The following is a 16,360-nucleotide window of genomic DNA, read 5'->3' on the forward strand; positions in this document are numbered from 1 at the left end:
ATGATGTTCAGAGATAGATGGGAGGAGTCGAGCAGAAGGGTGTTCAGAGATAGATGGGAGGAGTTGAGCTGAGGGGTGTTCAGAGATAGATGGGAGGAGTCGAGCTGAGGGGTGATCAGAGATAGATGGGAGGAGTTGAGCTGAATGGTGTTCAGAGATAGATGGAGTTGAGCTGAATGGTGTTCAGAGATAGATGGAGTTGAGCTGAAAGGTGTTCAGAGATAGATGGAGTTGAGCTGAATGGTGTTCAGAGATAGATGGAGTTGAGCTGAATGGTGTTCAGAGATAGATGGGAGGAGTTGAGAAGAATGGTGTTCAGAGATAGATGGGAGGAGTTGAGCTGAGGGGTGTTCAGAGATAGATGGGAGGGGTTGAGCAGAAGGGTGTTCAGAGATAGATGGGAGGAATTGAGCTGAAGGGTGTTCAGAGATAGATGGGAGGGGTTGAGCTGAAGGGTGTTCAGAGATAGATGGGAGGGGTTGAGCTGAAGGGTGTTCAGAGATAGATGGGAGGAATTGAGCTGAAGGGTGTTCAGAGATAGATGGGAGGAGTTGATGGTAGCTGACAGATGGGACTGGATGGGATTCAGAGATAGATGGGAGGGGTTGAGCTGAAGGGTGTTCAGAGATAGATGGGAGGGGTTGAGCTGAAGGGTGTTCAGAGATAGATGGGAGGAATTGAGCTGAAGGGTGTTCAGAGATAGATGGGAGGAGTTGATGGTAGCTGACAGATGGGACTGGATGGGATTCAGAGATAGATGGGAGGGGTTGATGGTAGCTGAAGGATGGGACTGGATGGGATTCAGAGATAGATGGGAGGGGGTGATGATAGCTGAAGGATGGGATTAAAAACAAATAAAATATATCTATTGTAAAATACATTGTGTCAATTTTTTCAAGAAAATGTGGGAATTTTTAAAAAGTAAATGGAATTTTGCAACCCTAATTCCCCCTGTGGAAATGAATGAATTATTTTGTGACGGTACAGACCTGTTTTTGTTGAAGTTCTCGAAGCCGAAGATGTCCAGCAGACCGATAGACTGTCTGACGTATTTAGTGTCCTCAGGAGGAGGCTTGAACACAGCCTTGTTGATCTTCCCCACCACCCAGACAAACAGCCTACCATAGATGGCCTGGTGGAAAACAGAGCAAGAGAGCATAATACTAGCAAACATTATCATACTGTCCTATTTGCATTGTACCCCCCTATTTGTATTGTACATTATCATACATTATCTTAGAGACATAATTATATTCTTGACAAGCATCAAAGATGATAACGTTTAGATTTTTAACTAATGACTGGAAAGGTTCACAAAGAAGAGCGTCTGATTTAAACTCCAGATATATTATGATCTTAGTAGGAGCACATGCAGTCCCCTAGCCTGGTCACAGGTCTGTTTGTGTTGTCTTGTCAACTCCTATGGTCATTACCTAGCCTGGTCACAGGTCTGTTTGTGTTGTCTTGTCAACTCCTATGGTCATTACCTAGCCTGGTCACAGGTCTGTTTGTGTTGTCTTGTCATTGTCACTCAATTTGGCGAGACAAGAAGTGGTACCAGCCTCACCTTGACAAATGCATCTTTGCCGTCCATGGCCTGGGCTGAGGTGAGAGGTTTGGTCACACTCTCCCTGGAGGTCATGAAGGAACGCTGGGTCAGACTCTTCTCCAGGGCCTTGGGGTCCACCTGAACCACACACAGAGAGGGACATTACAGAGGTCAGTGACATGTTAGTCTGGAGCTAACAGATATCACACCATATTCTTGCGTAACCTATCGTATTCCTGAGAACCGAAAGCAGTTTCCGGGGTACGGAGACATCTAGGACGTCTGGGATTGAGGATAGTGACAGGCTGGGACTGAGGCTAGTGACAGGCTGGGATTGAGGCTAGTGACAGGCTGGCATTGAGGCTAGTGACATGCTGGGATCGAAGCTAGTGACAGGCTGGGACTGAGGCTAGTGAAAGGCTGGGACTGAGGCTAGTGACAGGCTGGGATTGAGGCTAGAGACAGGCTGGGATTGAGGCTAGTGACAGGCTGGGATTGAGGCTAGTGACAGGCTGGGATTGAGGCCCGTGACAGGCTGGGACTGAGGCCCGTGACAGGCTGGGATTGAGGATAGTGACATGCTGGGATTGAGGCTAGTGACATGCTGGGATTGAGGATAGTGACAGGCTGGGATTGAGGCTAGTGACAGGCTGGGACTGAGGCTAGTGACAGGCTGGGATTGAGGCTAGTGACAGGCTGGCATTGAGGCTAGTGACACGTTCTCTAATTCTCTCCTTCTCTCTTTCTTTCTCTCTCTCGGAGGACCTGAGCCCTAGGACCATGCCCCAGGACTACCTGACATGATGACTCCTTGCTGTCCCCAGTCCACCTGGCCATGCTGCTGCTCCAGTTTCAACTTCCACCTGACTGTGCTGCTGCTCTAGTTTCAACTGTTCTGCCTTATTATTATTCGACCATGCTGGTCATTTATGAACATTTGAACATCTTGGCCATGTTCTGTTATAATCTCCACCCGGCACAGCCAGAAGAGGACTGGCCACCCCACATAGCCTGGTTCCTCTCTAGGTTTCTTCCTAGGTATTGGCCTTTCTAGGGAGTTTTTCCTAGCCACCGTGCTTCTACACCTGCATTGCTTGCTGTTTGGGGTTTTAGGCTGGGTTTCTGTACAGCACTTTGAGATATCAGCTGATGTACGAAGGGCTATATAAATAAATTTGATTTGATTTGATGCTGGGATCGAAGCTAGTGACAGGCTGGGACTGAGGCTAGTGAAAGGCTGGGACTGAGGCCCGTGACAGGCTGGGACTGAGGCCCGTGACAGGCTGGGATTGAGGATAGTGACATGCTGGGATTGAGGCTAGTGACATGCTGGGATTGAGGCTAGTGACAGGCTGGGATTGAGGCTAGTGACAGGCTGGGATTGAGGCTAGTGACAGGCTGGGATTGAGGCTAGTGACAGGCTGGGATTGAGGCTAGTGACAGGCTGGGATTGAGGCTAGTGACAGGCTAGGATTGAGGCTAGTGACAGGCTGGGACTGAGGCCTGTGACAGGCTGGGATTGAGGCTAGTGACAGGCTGGGATTGAGGCTAGAGACAGGCTGGGATTGAGGCTAGTGACAGGCTGGGATTGAGGCTAGTGACAGGCTGGGATTGAGGCCCGTGACAGGCTGGGACTGAGGCCCGTGACAGGCTGGGATTGAGGATAGTGACATGCTGGGATTGAGGCTAGTGACATGCTGGGATTGAGGCTAGTGACAGGCTGGGATTGAGGCTAGTGACAGGCTGGGATTGAGGCTAGTGACAGGCTGGGATTGAGGCTAGTGACAGGCTGGGATTGAGGCTAGTGACAGGCTGGGACTGAGGCCTGTGACAGGCTGGGATTGAGGCTAGTGACAGGCTGGGATTGAGGCTAGAGACAGGCTGGGATTGAGGCTAGTGACAAGCTGGGATTGAGACTAGTGACAGGCTGGGATTGAGGGTAGTGACAGGCTGGGATTGAGGCTAGTGACAGGCTGGGACTGAGGGTTGTGACAGGCTGGGATTGAGGCTAGTGACAGGCTGGGATTGAGGCTAGTGACAGGCTGGGATTGAGGCTAGTGACAGGCTGGGATTGAGGCTAGTGACAGGCTGGGATTGAGGCTAGTGACAGGCTGGCATTGAGGCTAGTGACAGGCTGGGATTGAGGCTAGTGACAGGCTGGCATTGAGGCTAGTGACAGGCTGGGATTGAGGCTAGTGACAGGCTGGGATTGAGGCTAGTGACAGGCTGGGATTGAGGCTAGTGACAGGCTGGGATTGAGGCTAGTGACAGGCTGGGATTGAGGCTAGTGACAGGCTGGGATTGAGGCTAGTGACAGGCTGGGATTGAGGCTAGTGACAGGCTGGCATTGAGGCTAGTGACAGGCTGGGATTGAGGCTAGTGACAGGCTGGGATTGAGGCTAGTGACAGGCTGGGATTGAGGCTAGTGACAGGCTGGGATTGAGGCTAGTGACAGGCTGGCATTGAGGCTAGTGACAGGCTGGGATTGAGACTAGTGACAGGCTGGGATTGAGGCTAGTGACAGGCTGGGATTGAGGCTAGTGACAGGCTGGGATTGAGGCTAGTGACAGGCTGGGATTGAGACTAGTGACAGGCTGGGATTGAGACTAGTGACAGGCTGGGATTGAGACTAGTGACAGGCTGGGATTGAGACTAGTGACAGGCTGGGATTGAGGCTAGTGACAGGCTGGGATTGAGACTAGTGACAGGCTGGGATTAAGGCTAGTGACAGGCTGGGACTGAGGCCTGTGACAGGCTGGGATTGAGACTAGTGACAGGCTGGGATTGAGACTAGTGACAGGCTGGGATTGAGGCTAGTGACAGGCTGGGATTGAGGCTAGTGACAGGCTTGGATTGAGGCTAGTGACAGGCTGGGACTGAGGCCTGTGACAGGCTGGGATTGAGACTAGTGACAGGCTGGGATTGAGACTAGTGACAGGCTGGGATTGAGACTAGTGACAGGCTGGGATTGAGACTAGTGACAGGCTGGGATTGAGGCTAGTGACAGGCTGGGATTGAGGCTAGTGACAGGCTGGGATTGAGACTAGTGACAGGCTGGGATTGAGGCTAGTGACAGGCTGGGATTGAGGCTAGTGACAGGCTGGGATTGAGGCTAGTGACAGGCTGGGATTGAGGCTAGTGACAGGCTGGCATTGAGGCTAGTGACAGGCTGGGATTGAGGCTAGTGACAGGCTGGGATTGAGGCTAGTGACAGGCTGGGATTGAGGCTAGTGACAGGCCGGGATTGAGGCTAGTGACAGGCTGGGATTGAGGCTAGTGACAGGCTGGGATTGAGGCTAGTGACAGGCTGGGATTGAGACTAGTGACAGACTGGGATTGAGGCTAGTGACAGGCTGGGATTGAGACTAGTGACAGGCTGGGATTGAGGCTAGTGACAGGCTGGGATTGAGACTAGTGACAGGCTGGGATTGAGGCTAGTGACAGGCTGGGATTGAGGCTAGTGACAGGCTGGGATTGAGGCTAGTGACAGGCTGGGATTGAGACTAGTGACAGGCTGGGATTGAGGCTAGTGACAGGCTGGGATTGAGGCTAGTGACAGGCTGGGATTGAGGCTAGTGACAGGCTGGGATTGAGGCTAGTGACAGGCTGGGATTGAGGCTAGTGACAGGCTGGGATTGAGGCTAGTGACAGGCTGGGATTGAGACTAGTGACAGGCTCACCTCCAGAAGTTTGACTGCCATGTTGAAATGATGTGACGTCATGACATCACAGCTCTCCAGATTATTCAAAATGGTGGCTGGAAGGATCAAAGATACGGAAGTCAGTTACAGTAGGTACCACCATGGCCCAATGGATTTGACATGCAAAAAAATGTCTTCCTCCCCAACAGCCCCAAACCATGGCTCTATCTCAACTTGTCTTTCCATGATTCCTCACATCCTGTTTTTATCACCTCCTTCTATACCTTATTATAGTAGTAGGTCCAAGAAGAGATGAGGGGTTGGGGTAAACTCCCAATACTAGACCAGGAGAGAGGGGTTGGGGTAAAGTCCCAATCCTAGACCAGGAGAGAGGGGTTGGGGTAAAGTCCCAATCCTAGACCAGGAGAGAGGGGTTGGGGTAAAGTCCCAATACTAGACCAGGAGAGAGGGGTTGGGGTAAAGTCCCAATACTAGACCAGGAGAAAGGGGTTGGGGTAAAGTCCCAATACTAGACCAGGAGAGAGGGGTTGGGGTAAAGTCCCAATACTAGACCAGGAGAAAGGGGTTGGGGTAAAGTCCCAATACTAGACCAGGAGAGAGGGGTTTGGGTAAAGTCCCAATACTAGACCAGGAGAGAGGGGTTGGGGTAAAGTCCCAATCCTAGACCAGGATAGAGGGGTTAGGGTAAAGTCCCAATACTAGACCAGGAGAGAGGGGTTGGGGTAAAGTCCCAATCCTAGACCAGGATAGAGGGGTTAGGGTAAAGTCCCAATACTAGACCAGGAGAGAGGGGTTGGGGTAAAGTCTCAATCCTAGACCAGGATAGAGGGGTTAGGGTAAAGTCCCAATCCTAGACCAGGATAGAGGGGTTGGGGTAAAGTCCCAATCCTAGACCAGGAGAGAGGGGTTAGGGTAAAGTCCCAACCTAGACCAGAAGAGAGGGGTTGGGGTAAAGTCCCAGTCCTAGGGCAGGAGAGAGGGGTTAGGGTAAAGTCCCAATCCTAGACCAGGAGAGAGGGGTAGGGGTAAAGTCCCAATCCTAGACCAGGAGAGAGGGGTTAGGGTAAAGTCCCAATCCTATACCAGGAGAGAGGGGTTAGGGTAAAGTCCCAGTCCTATACCAGGAGAGAGGGGTTGGGGTAAAGTCCCAGTCCTAGACCAGGAGAGAGGGGTTAGGGTAAAGTCCCAATCCTATACCAGGATAGAGGGGTTAGGGTAAAGTCCCAGTCCTATACCAGGAGAGAGGGGCTGGGGTAAAGTCCAAATCCTATACCAGGAGAGAGGGGCTAGGGAAAGTCCCAATCCTAGACCAGGAGAGAGGGGTTAGGGTAAAGTCCCAATCCTAGACCAGGAGAGAGGGGTTAGGGTAAAGTCCCAATCCTAGACTAGGATAGAGGGGTTGGGGTAAAGTCCCAATCCTAGACCAGGATAGAGGGGTTAGGGTAAAGTCCCGATCCTAGACCAGGAGAGAGGGGTTGGGTAAAGTCCCAATCCTAGACCAGGAGAGAGGGGATGGCGTAAAGTCCCAATCCTAGACCAGGAGAGAGGGGATGGCGTAAAGTCCCAATCCTAGACCAGGACAGAGGGGTTAGGGTAAAGTCCCAATACTAGACCAGGAGAGAGGGGTTGGGGTAAAGTCCCAATACTAGACCAGGAGAAAGGGGTTGGGGTAAAGTCCCAATACTAGACCAGGAGAGAGGGGTTTGGGTAAAGTCCCAATACTAGACCAGGAGAGAGGGGTTGGGGTAAAGTCCCAATCCTAGACCAGGATAGAGGGGTTAGGGTAAAGTCCCAATACTAGACCAGGAGAGAGGGGTTGGGGTAAAGTCCCAATCCTAGACCAGGATAGAGGGGTTAGGGTAAAGTCCCAATACTAGACCAGGAGAGAGGGGTTGGGGTAAAGTCTCAATCCTAGACCAGGATAGAGGGGTTAGGGTAAAGTCCCAATCCTAGACCAGGATAGAGGGGTTGGGGTAAAGTCCCAATCCTAGACCAGGAGAGAGGGGTTAGGGTAAAGTCCCAACCTAGACCAGAAGAGAGGGGTTGGGGTAAAGTCCCAGTCCTAGGGCAGGAGAGAGGGGTTAGGGTAAAGTCCCAATCCTAGACCAGGAGAGAGGGGTAGGGGTAAAGTCCCAATCCTAGACCAGGAGAGAGGGGTTAGGGTAAAGTCCCAATCCTATACCAGGAGAGAGGGGTTAGGGTAAAGTCCCAGTCCTATACCAGGAGAGAGGGGTTGGGGTAAAGTCCCAGTCCTAGACCAGGAGAGAGGGGTTAGGGTAAAGTCCCAATCCTATACCAGGATAGAGGGGTTAGGGTAAAGTCCCAGTCCTATACCAGGAGAGAGGGGCTGGGGTAAAGTCCAAATCCTATACCAGGAGAGAGGGGCTAGGGAAAGTCCCAATCCTAGACCAGGAGAGAGGGGTTAGGGTAAAGTCCCAATCCTAGACCAGGAGAGAGGGGTTAGGGTAAAGTCCCAATCCTAGACCAGGATAGAGGGGTTGGGGTAAAGTCCCAATCCTAGACCAGGATAGAGGGGTTAGGGTAAAGTCCCGATCCTAGACCAGGAGAGAGGGGTTGGGTAAAGTCCCAATCCTAGACCAGGAGAGAGGGGATGGCGTAAAGTCCCAATCCTAGACCAGGAGAGAGGGGATGGCGTAAAGTCCCAATCCTAGACCAGGACAGAGGGGTTAGGGTAAAGTCCCAATCCTAGGGCAGGAGAGAGGGGTTGGGGTAAAGTCCCAATCCTAGGGCAGGAGATGCAAGGAATAGGGTGAATGGAGCAAAATTATAAAAACCCTCCCTGATCCTGACCTTCAGACATATAAACCTCTCCTCCCTGATCCTGACCTTCAGACATATAAACCTCTCCTCCCTGATCCTGACCTTCAGACATATAAACCTCTCCTCCCTGATCCTGACCTTCAGACATATAAACCTCTCCTCTCCTCCCTGATCCTGAACTTCAGACATATAAACCTCTCCTCCCTGATCCTGACCTTCAGAAATATAAACCTCTCCTCTCCGATCCTGACCTTCAGAAATATAAACCTCTCCTCTCCTCCCTGATCCTGATCTTCAAACATATAAACCTCTCCTCCCTGATCCTGATCTTCAAAGATATAAACCTCTCCTCTCCGATCCTGACCTTCAGAAATATAAACCTCTCCTCTCCTCCCTGATCCTGATCTTCAAACATATAAACCTCTCCTCCCTGATCCTGATCTTCAAAGATATAAACCTCTCCTCTCTGATCCTGACATTCAAACATATAAACCTCTCCTCCCCGATCCTGTCTTTCAAACATATAAACCTCTCCTCTCCTCCCTGATCCTGACCTTCAGACATATAAACCTCTCCTCTCCTCTCCGATCCTGACCTTCAGAAATATAAACCTCTCCTCTCCTCCCTGATCCTGATCTTCAAACATATAAACCTCTCCTCCCTGATCCTGACCTTCAAAGATATAAACCTCTCCTCTCTGATCCTGACATTCAAACATATAAACCTCTCCTCCCCGATCCTGTCTTTCAAACATATAAACCTCTCCTCTCCTCTCTGATCCTGACATTCAAACATATAAACCTCTCCTCTCTGATCGTGTCTTTCAAACATATAAACCTCTGACCTTCAAAGTGGACGTTTCCCAGGTGCAGCATGGCGGCCAGCAGTTTGTTGATCTCCCAGGAGTCATTCTCAGAGAACATCAGGATCTTCATGGCCGAGCGGAAGTGGGCATACTCCTTAATGTCATCACGCCCATCGCAACTGGTGCAGTTACCCTGACAACGCAGAACGACAACAACCAGGCTCAGAACAAGGATGATACTGATGCATCTTGGACCTGGTCCCCATTTACATCAATGAACAATTATCCAACAATTATCCAACAATCATCCAACAATCATCCAACAATCATCCAACAATCATCCAACAATCATCCAACAATCATCCAACAATCATCCAACAATCATCCAACAATCATCCAACAATCATCCAACAATCATCCAACAATTATCCACCAATCATCCAACAATCATCCAACTCATACAGAAACACTGGCAGCACTGTTAATTTTTATTTCATCTTTATAAATTTTTTGGGTGTGAATTTTACCCCCTTTTTCTCCCTAATTTCGTGGTATCGAATTGTTTTAGTAGCTACTATCTTGTCTCATCGCTACAACTCCCGTACGGGCTCGGGAGAGACGAAGGTTGAAAGTCATGAGTCCTCCGATACACAACCCAACCAAGCTGCTTCTTTAACACAGCGTGCATCCCGGAAGCCAGCCGCACCAATGTGTCGGGGGGAAACACCGTGCCTGACGACCTAGGCCAATTATGCGTCGCCACACGGACCTCCCGGTCGCGGCCGGTTACGACAGAGCCTGGGCGCGAACCCAGAGTCTCTGATGGCACAGCTGGCGCTGCAGTACAGCGCCCTTAACCACTGCGCCACCCGGGAGGCCTTCATTTAATTCATTTAATCATTTAATTTATGTTTATTCCATTCCAGGTTTTCTATCCCAGGTGTTGGTAGTAGTACCAATGAGGTCCATAAACACAATACATGTAAATACAAACTATTAGCATATACACTGAGTATACCAAACATTAAGAACACCTTCCTAATATTGTGCAACCCATGTTGACTCCAAGGCTTCCCACAGTTGTGTCAAGTTGGTTGGATGTCCTTTGGGTGGTGGACCATTCTTGATACACACAGGAAACTGTTGTGCGTGGAAAAACCCAGCAGCGTTGCAGTTCTTGACACAAACTGGTACGCCTGGCTCCAACTAACATACCTCGTTCAAAGACACTTAAATATTGTGTCTTGCTCATTCACCCTCTGAATGGCACACACACAATCCATATCTCAATTGTCTCGAGGCTTAAACATCCTTCCTTAACATGTCTCCTCCCCTTCATCTACACTGATTGAAGTGGATTTAACAGGTGACATCAATAAGGGATCATAGCTTTCACCTGGATTCACATGGTCAGTTTATGTCATGGAAGGAGCAGGTGTTCATAATGTTTTGTCCACTCACTCTGTGTATATGTCTGTGTTATTACCATGGTGAGGTAGTTGTACTACATAGTCGTGTGTGTGGTTGTTACCATGGTGAGGTAGTTGTACTCGGAGGCGTTGCCTAGAGACAGGATCTTCTTCTGTTCAGCTGGCATCCCCATCAACATACAGTAGAAGATGTGGTAGTTCCTCTCCTCAGGGGCCTGACAAACAAACTCCCCTTTAATTGTCACACCCCTTTAATTGTCACACCCCTTTAATTGTCACACCCCTTTAATTGTCACACCCCTTTAATTGTAACACCCCCTTTAATTGTAACACCCCTTTAATTGTAACACCCCTTTAATTGTCACACCCCTTTAATTGTCACACCCCTTTAATTGTAACACCCCCTTTAATTGTCACACCCCTTTAATTGTCACACCCCCTTTAATTGCCACACCCCTTTAATTGTCACACCCCTTTAATTGTAACACCCCCTTTAATTGTCACACCCCCTTTAATTGTCACACCCCTTTAATTGTCACACCCCCTTTAACTGTAACACCCCCTTTAATTGCCACACCCCTTTAATTGTAACACCCCCTTTAATTGTCACACCCCCTTTAATTGTCACACCCCTTTAATTGTCACACCCCTTTAATTGTCACACCCCTTTAATTGTAACACATATTTATTGACATTCTCTCATGGATGTAAATGTATGTATGGATGTAAATGTCCTACCTGTCTGCAGACGCGAGACTTCTCCAAGAGGTAATGTTCTATCTTAGCCCCTTCGATGGCCCCGCCCTTAGTGAAGTTAATGTCTATGTACTTCCCAAAACGACTGGAGTTGTCATTGCGGATGGTTTTGGCATTACCAAAGGCTGAAAGAATAAGCAGAAGTTAAAATATGTTTGTAAGGTAGTGAAAAAAATCTAATTAAAATGTCATTGTAAAGGGACCACAGGTCCACAGGGAGAACAGATCACATTCATTGATTATTCTGGTGAAAGAAGATCCAAGCCTGATGAACGCATCAATCAATCAATCAATCAAATCAATGCTCTTTACGCCCCAAAGCCTTTACCCTCCAGTATAGGGTTAGCCTCCAGAATCTGTTGTTCTATCCAGGAGTGTTGTCCACTGACAGCAGCTAGGAACTGCAGCATCAACTTGGTGCTCTCGGTCTTTCCTGCTCCAGACTCGCCACTGAAACACACAGGGAACATAGTTTTTTACAGTCTAAATGTACTCTTCTAGTTGTATGGTCCTGGATTTATCAAACCTAGTTACTCCCCCCAAACACACAGGGGCAAAAAAAAACGTGTTGAATCAAAAAGTTGTTTCCACTTCAATTTTCCACCAAAGAAAATCAATATGATGACATTTGAATCAATGTTGAAAACTGATTGCATATATTTTTTAAAATTTAAAAGTCCTCAATGTTGTTTTCAGTGGCGACCCGTCATTCTCAACTACCTGGTTAAATAAAGGTTCAATTTTGAACAATTCAGGGCAGGTGGGGCAGATTATAAATATGTATTTTTTTTTTTGGGGGGGGGGCTTTATTGCATGTTATTTTGGCATACGTGTCACATATCAGTTTGCAAACAATGTAAACAAATATATACATGTCATTGAGTTAATAAAGCTGCATACAGACTCTGTTTTCTTGAGTGAGGCAGTTCTGTTGGGACACTAACAGTTTGTCACTGTTACAGAGCAACTCATGTTTAGTGGCTTTGCTGACATGTTTAGTGGCTTTGCTGACATGTTTAGTGGCTTTGCTGACATGGATCCTTCTTTGTTGTTGTTTTCCCCCAACGCCGTGGTAAAACCGCCACGGGTTGTTTTAAGGCCTAAACCCAATGACATGTTACGTGTTTTTGTTATTGATTTGACGTTGAAATCAAGTTAGTTGACAACTCCACCAAATCTAGACGTTGAACTGATGTATGTGTACAACCTCCTGGCCCTCCCCCCTCCCTCTCACCCCTCTCCTCCCCCTCTCACACCTCTCCTCCCCCTCTCACCCCCTTCCTCTCCTCACTCTCACCCCTCCCTCTCCCTCCTCTCCCCCCTTCCTCTCTCTCCCCCCTCCCTCCCTCTCCCTCTCCCCCTTCCTCCCTCCCTCTCACCCTCTCCCTCCTCTCCTCCTCCCTCTCCCCCCCTCCCCCCTTCCTCCCTCTCCCTCCTCTCCCTCCCCTCCCCCTCCCTCCCTCTCACCCTCTCCCTCCTCTCCTCTCCTCCTCCCTCTCCCCCTCCCTCCCTCTCCTCCCCCCTCCCCCCTTTCCTCCCTCTCCATCCTCTCCTCCCTCCCTCCCTCCCTCCCCCTTCCTCCCCCCCTCCCTCTCCCTCCTCTCCTCCCTCTCCTCCCTCCCCCCTTCCTCCCCCCCCCTCCCTCCCCCCCCTCTCCGACCTGATGACACAGCACTGGTCCTTCTTGTTGCGTCTCATGTTGAAGAAGCAGCTGTCTGCGATGGCGAACACGTGTGGCGGCAGCTCTCCCAGCCGGCGGTCCGTGTACAGATGCACCTGCTCTGTAGTATAGAGAGGCAGCAGCTGGTACGGGTTCACTGCCACCAGAATGGAGCCTGTGTAAGTCTAGACACAACACAGAGAACGTTGTGGCTGTCACACACGCAGTGGTACTGAGACGGGTGATGTGAGCGTGTGTGTGAGTGTCTGTTATTGTGTGAGAATGAGAGAGACGTTGTGTGTCCAACAACACCATTCCAGTAAAACAACATTCAGTAACACTACAGTATAACCCTTAGTCTCGCTTGCCTGAGAAAGAGGCTATACAACCTCCTCCAGCCAGGACACAGCGCAGAGAGGCTACTCAGTCAAGGAAGTGTTTATGATTTACTGTCCAGATACCATGACAACCAGACAACCAATGGTTTGACATTTAAAGGCCCAGTGCAGTCAGAATTCCGTTTTATCTCATATTGTACAACAGCTTTTAATTTTTTTTTTTATCAGTGTTATTTCCTGACAGTTGCTGGTTGAAAATACAATCTACACTGGACCTTCTAATCAGCAGGTCTGCATGAGGGCGGGAGTCTCGGCTATCCATGGCGACGTCACCAGGCACTAAATTGACTCATTGACCAATAATATCGACAGTTCCAAACCTCTCTGCCAATAACAGCTAGTTTTTCCCCCTTCCCACTCAGACCATTCCCAGACAGTCCTAGCAAAAGTCTTGCTTGAAAAATAGTTTTTTTTTGTGTTTGTTGCCCATTTCAATAGAAATCTACTACGTAGAGTAAATCTATTATATATTAAAATCTATTACGGTACAGTAAGAAATGATTTAATAATTGAAATAAAAACATTTGCATTGGGTCTTTTTTTTTACCCAGTTATGATACTAAAACCTACTATCTATAAAGGTTAGAAAGTCACTGCAATGGGTTTGGTGTTCAGAAGCCACATCACATTTCATGTTTGCAACGTTATATAAAATATCAAACCAAACATCGTCCCCTGTTTTCTATATTTCAAACAAGTCCTGATTCATGAAAGCAAGCAGACAAACAGTGGTTTAGGGTGTTGGCAGCTTGGCAAGGGAACACTGGGACGTTCTCATTCAACACATAAGAGGAACATTAGTCTCTATGGAGACAAACACCAGTGTGATTATCCTAACTACAGGGCAAAGTCTATCTATCCGTCACAGACAGAGCATTCACTTCAGCCAGAGAGGAATACTGTGCTGAGTCTCCATTAGAGCCTAAACCACCAGTCATCATGAACAAACTAGTTATATATCATCTATTGTGAATGGGGATCTTTTTAACCAAGAAGATGACAGTTGAGTCTTTGCATAATGTTTGATCACTTATGATCAGTGGTCTGTCAATAAAAATATATGTGGTTCTACCAGACTCTACCTGACTCTACATGACTCTACCAGAGTCTACCAGACTCTACCAGACTCTACCCGACTCTACCCGACTCTACCTGGTCCTTACAGACTCTACCAGACTATACCCGACTCTACCTGGTCCTTACAGACTCTACCAGACTATACCCGACTCTACCTGGTTCTTACAGACTCTACCAGACTATACCCGACTCTACCTGGTTCTACCAGACTCTACTAGACTCTACTAGACTCTACCTGGTTCTACCAGACTCTACCCGGTTCTACCAGACTACCCAGTTCTACCAGATCTGCCAGACTCTACCAGACTCTGCCTGGTTTAACCAAACTCTACCAGACTCTACCTGGTTCTACCCGACTCTACCTGGTTCTACCAGACTCTACCCGACTCTACATGACTCTACCCGACTCTACCTGTTTCTTACAGACTCTACCAGACTATACCCGACTCTACCTGGTTCCTACAGACTCTACCAGAATATACCCGACTCTACCTGGTTCTTACAGACTCTACCAGACTATACCCGACTCTACCTGGTTCTACCAGACTCTACTAGACTCTACTAGACTCTACTAGACTCTACCTGGTTCTACCAGACTCTACCCGGTTCTACCAGACTACCCAGTTCTACCAGATCTGACAGACTCTACCAGACTCTGCCTGGTTTAACCAAACTCTACCAGACTCTACCTGGTTCTACCCGACTCTACCTGGTTCTACCAGACTCTACCCGACTCTACATGACCCTACCAGACTCTACATGACTCTACATGACTCTACCTGGTTCTACCAGACTCCACACAGTTTTACCCGACTCTACCTGGTTCTTACAGACTCTACCAGACTATACCCGACTCTACCTGGTTCTTACAGACTCTACCAGACTATACCCAACTCTACCTGGTTCTTACAGACTCTACCAGACTATACCCGACTCTACCTGGTTCTACCAGACTCTACCAGACTCTACCTGGTTCTACCAAACTATACCTGCTTCTACCAAACTATACCTGCTTCTACCAGACTCTACCTGGTTCTACCAGACTCCACATAGTTCTACCAGACTCTACCTGACTCTACCCGGTTCTACCCAGTTCTACCAGGTTCTACCAGACTCTACCCGGTTCTACCAGACTCTACCCGGTTCTACCAGACTCTACCTGACTCTGCCTGGTTTAACCGAACTCTACCAGACTCTACCAGACTCTACCTGGTTCTACCAGACTCTACCCGGTTCTACCAGACTCTACCCGGTTCTACCAGACTCTACATGACTCTACCAGACTCTACCCGGCTCTACCCGACTCTACCCGACTCTACCTGACTCTACCTGACTCTACATGACTCTACATGACTCTACCCGACTCTACCCGACTCTACCTGGTTCTTACAGACTCTACCCGGTTCTACCTGACTTTACCTGGTTCTCCCTGGTTCTACCAGACTCTACCCGGTTTAACCGAACTCTACCTGACTCTACCTGGTTATCCCTGGTTCTACCCGGTTTAACCGAACTCTACCTGACTCTACCTGGTTCTACCTTTCACACATCTCCACAACTTCCTTATCAGTTGTTATCAACAAAGACATCATTTGTACCATTTTGCACATCCCATTCCCAGCTGGGGGGGGGGGGATAATTGTTTTAAGAACTTAGTAAGGTGGATTACAGATACAATGATATGAATAGGGACTAAATAATTGATATAGTACATGTATGTAATGTACTAACATAGATGATCCCGTCCTTGTGTCGGACCAGGAGGTTCCTGAGGAGCCCGGCCTCGTTGAGGTCTCCCAGTCTGATCATGTCGTCCACTCCGTTAACAGACGTAGGGTGCATGGGCCGGAATCCATCCTCTTTCTTCTTGTTGATCTCATGCTCCTGCAACGATCAATGACACTATCACAATATATCACAATATCAGGAGAAATATTTCATTCTGAGGCCAAAGATTTCACAGACCAAAAAAAACTAAAAAACATCCAGCTCTTCATTTCACTTTAAATAACCCAAAAAATAACCCAAAAATAACCCAATAAATAACTAAATGTCCTCATGAGAAGTTATTTTGTGGTTCAAGACAAAATAGTAAACAGAAACCCCAACAAAAAGAGGACATTACACATAACAATATAGTACAGGTAGGTATTGGACAGGTAACTAGGTACCTTCCAGTAGACAGTTAGGAGGTACAGGTAGGTATTGGACAGGTAACTAGGTACCTTCCAGTAGACAGTTA

General features: G+C 48.4%; 1 protein-coding gene across 2 annotated transcripts in view; it reads right to left on the reverse strand.

Moving 5' to 3' along the window:
* Positions 1-16,360, reverse strand: part of myo7ba (myosin VIIBa) — an 86,681-nt gene that overhangs the window by 65,715 nt on the left and 4,606 nt on the right. For both annotated transcript variants that reach the window (XM_031838177.1, XM_031838178.1), the window contains 9 exons: positions 15,850-16,002; positions 12,644-12,828; positions 11,312-11,433; positions 10,966-11,108; positions 10,329-10,442; positions 8,837-8,990; positions 5,230-5,306; positions 1,568-1,687; positions 990-1,132 (listed from right to left, as the gene is read on the reverse strand). In XM_031838177.1, coding sequence (XP_031694037.1) covers positions 990-1,132; positions 1,568-1,687; positions 5,230-5,306; positions 8,837-8,990; positions 10,329-10,442; positions 10,966-11,108; positions 11,312-11,433; positions 12,644-12,828; positions 15,850-16,002 — 1,211 coding nt within the window. The remainder of the gene's footprint in view (positions 1-989; positions 1,133-1,567; positions 1,688-5,229; positions 5,307-8,836; positions 8,991-10,328; positions 10,443-10,965; positions 11,109-11,311; positions 11,434-12,643; positions 12,829-15,849; positions 16,003-16,360) is intronic.

The sequence above is a fragment of the Oncorhynchus kisutch genome, linkage group LG13 (genome assembly GCF_002021735.2).
Source record: "Oncorhynchus kisutch isolate 150728-3 linkage group LG13, Okis_V2, whole genome shotgun sequence".
NCBI classification, from domain to species: Eukaryota; Metazoa; Chordata; class Actinopteri; order Salmoniformes; family Salmonidae; genus Oncorhynchus; species Oncorhynchus kisutch.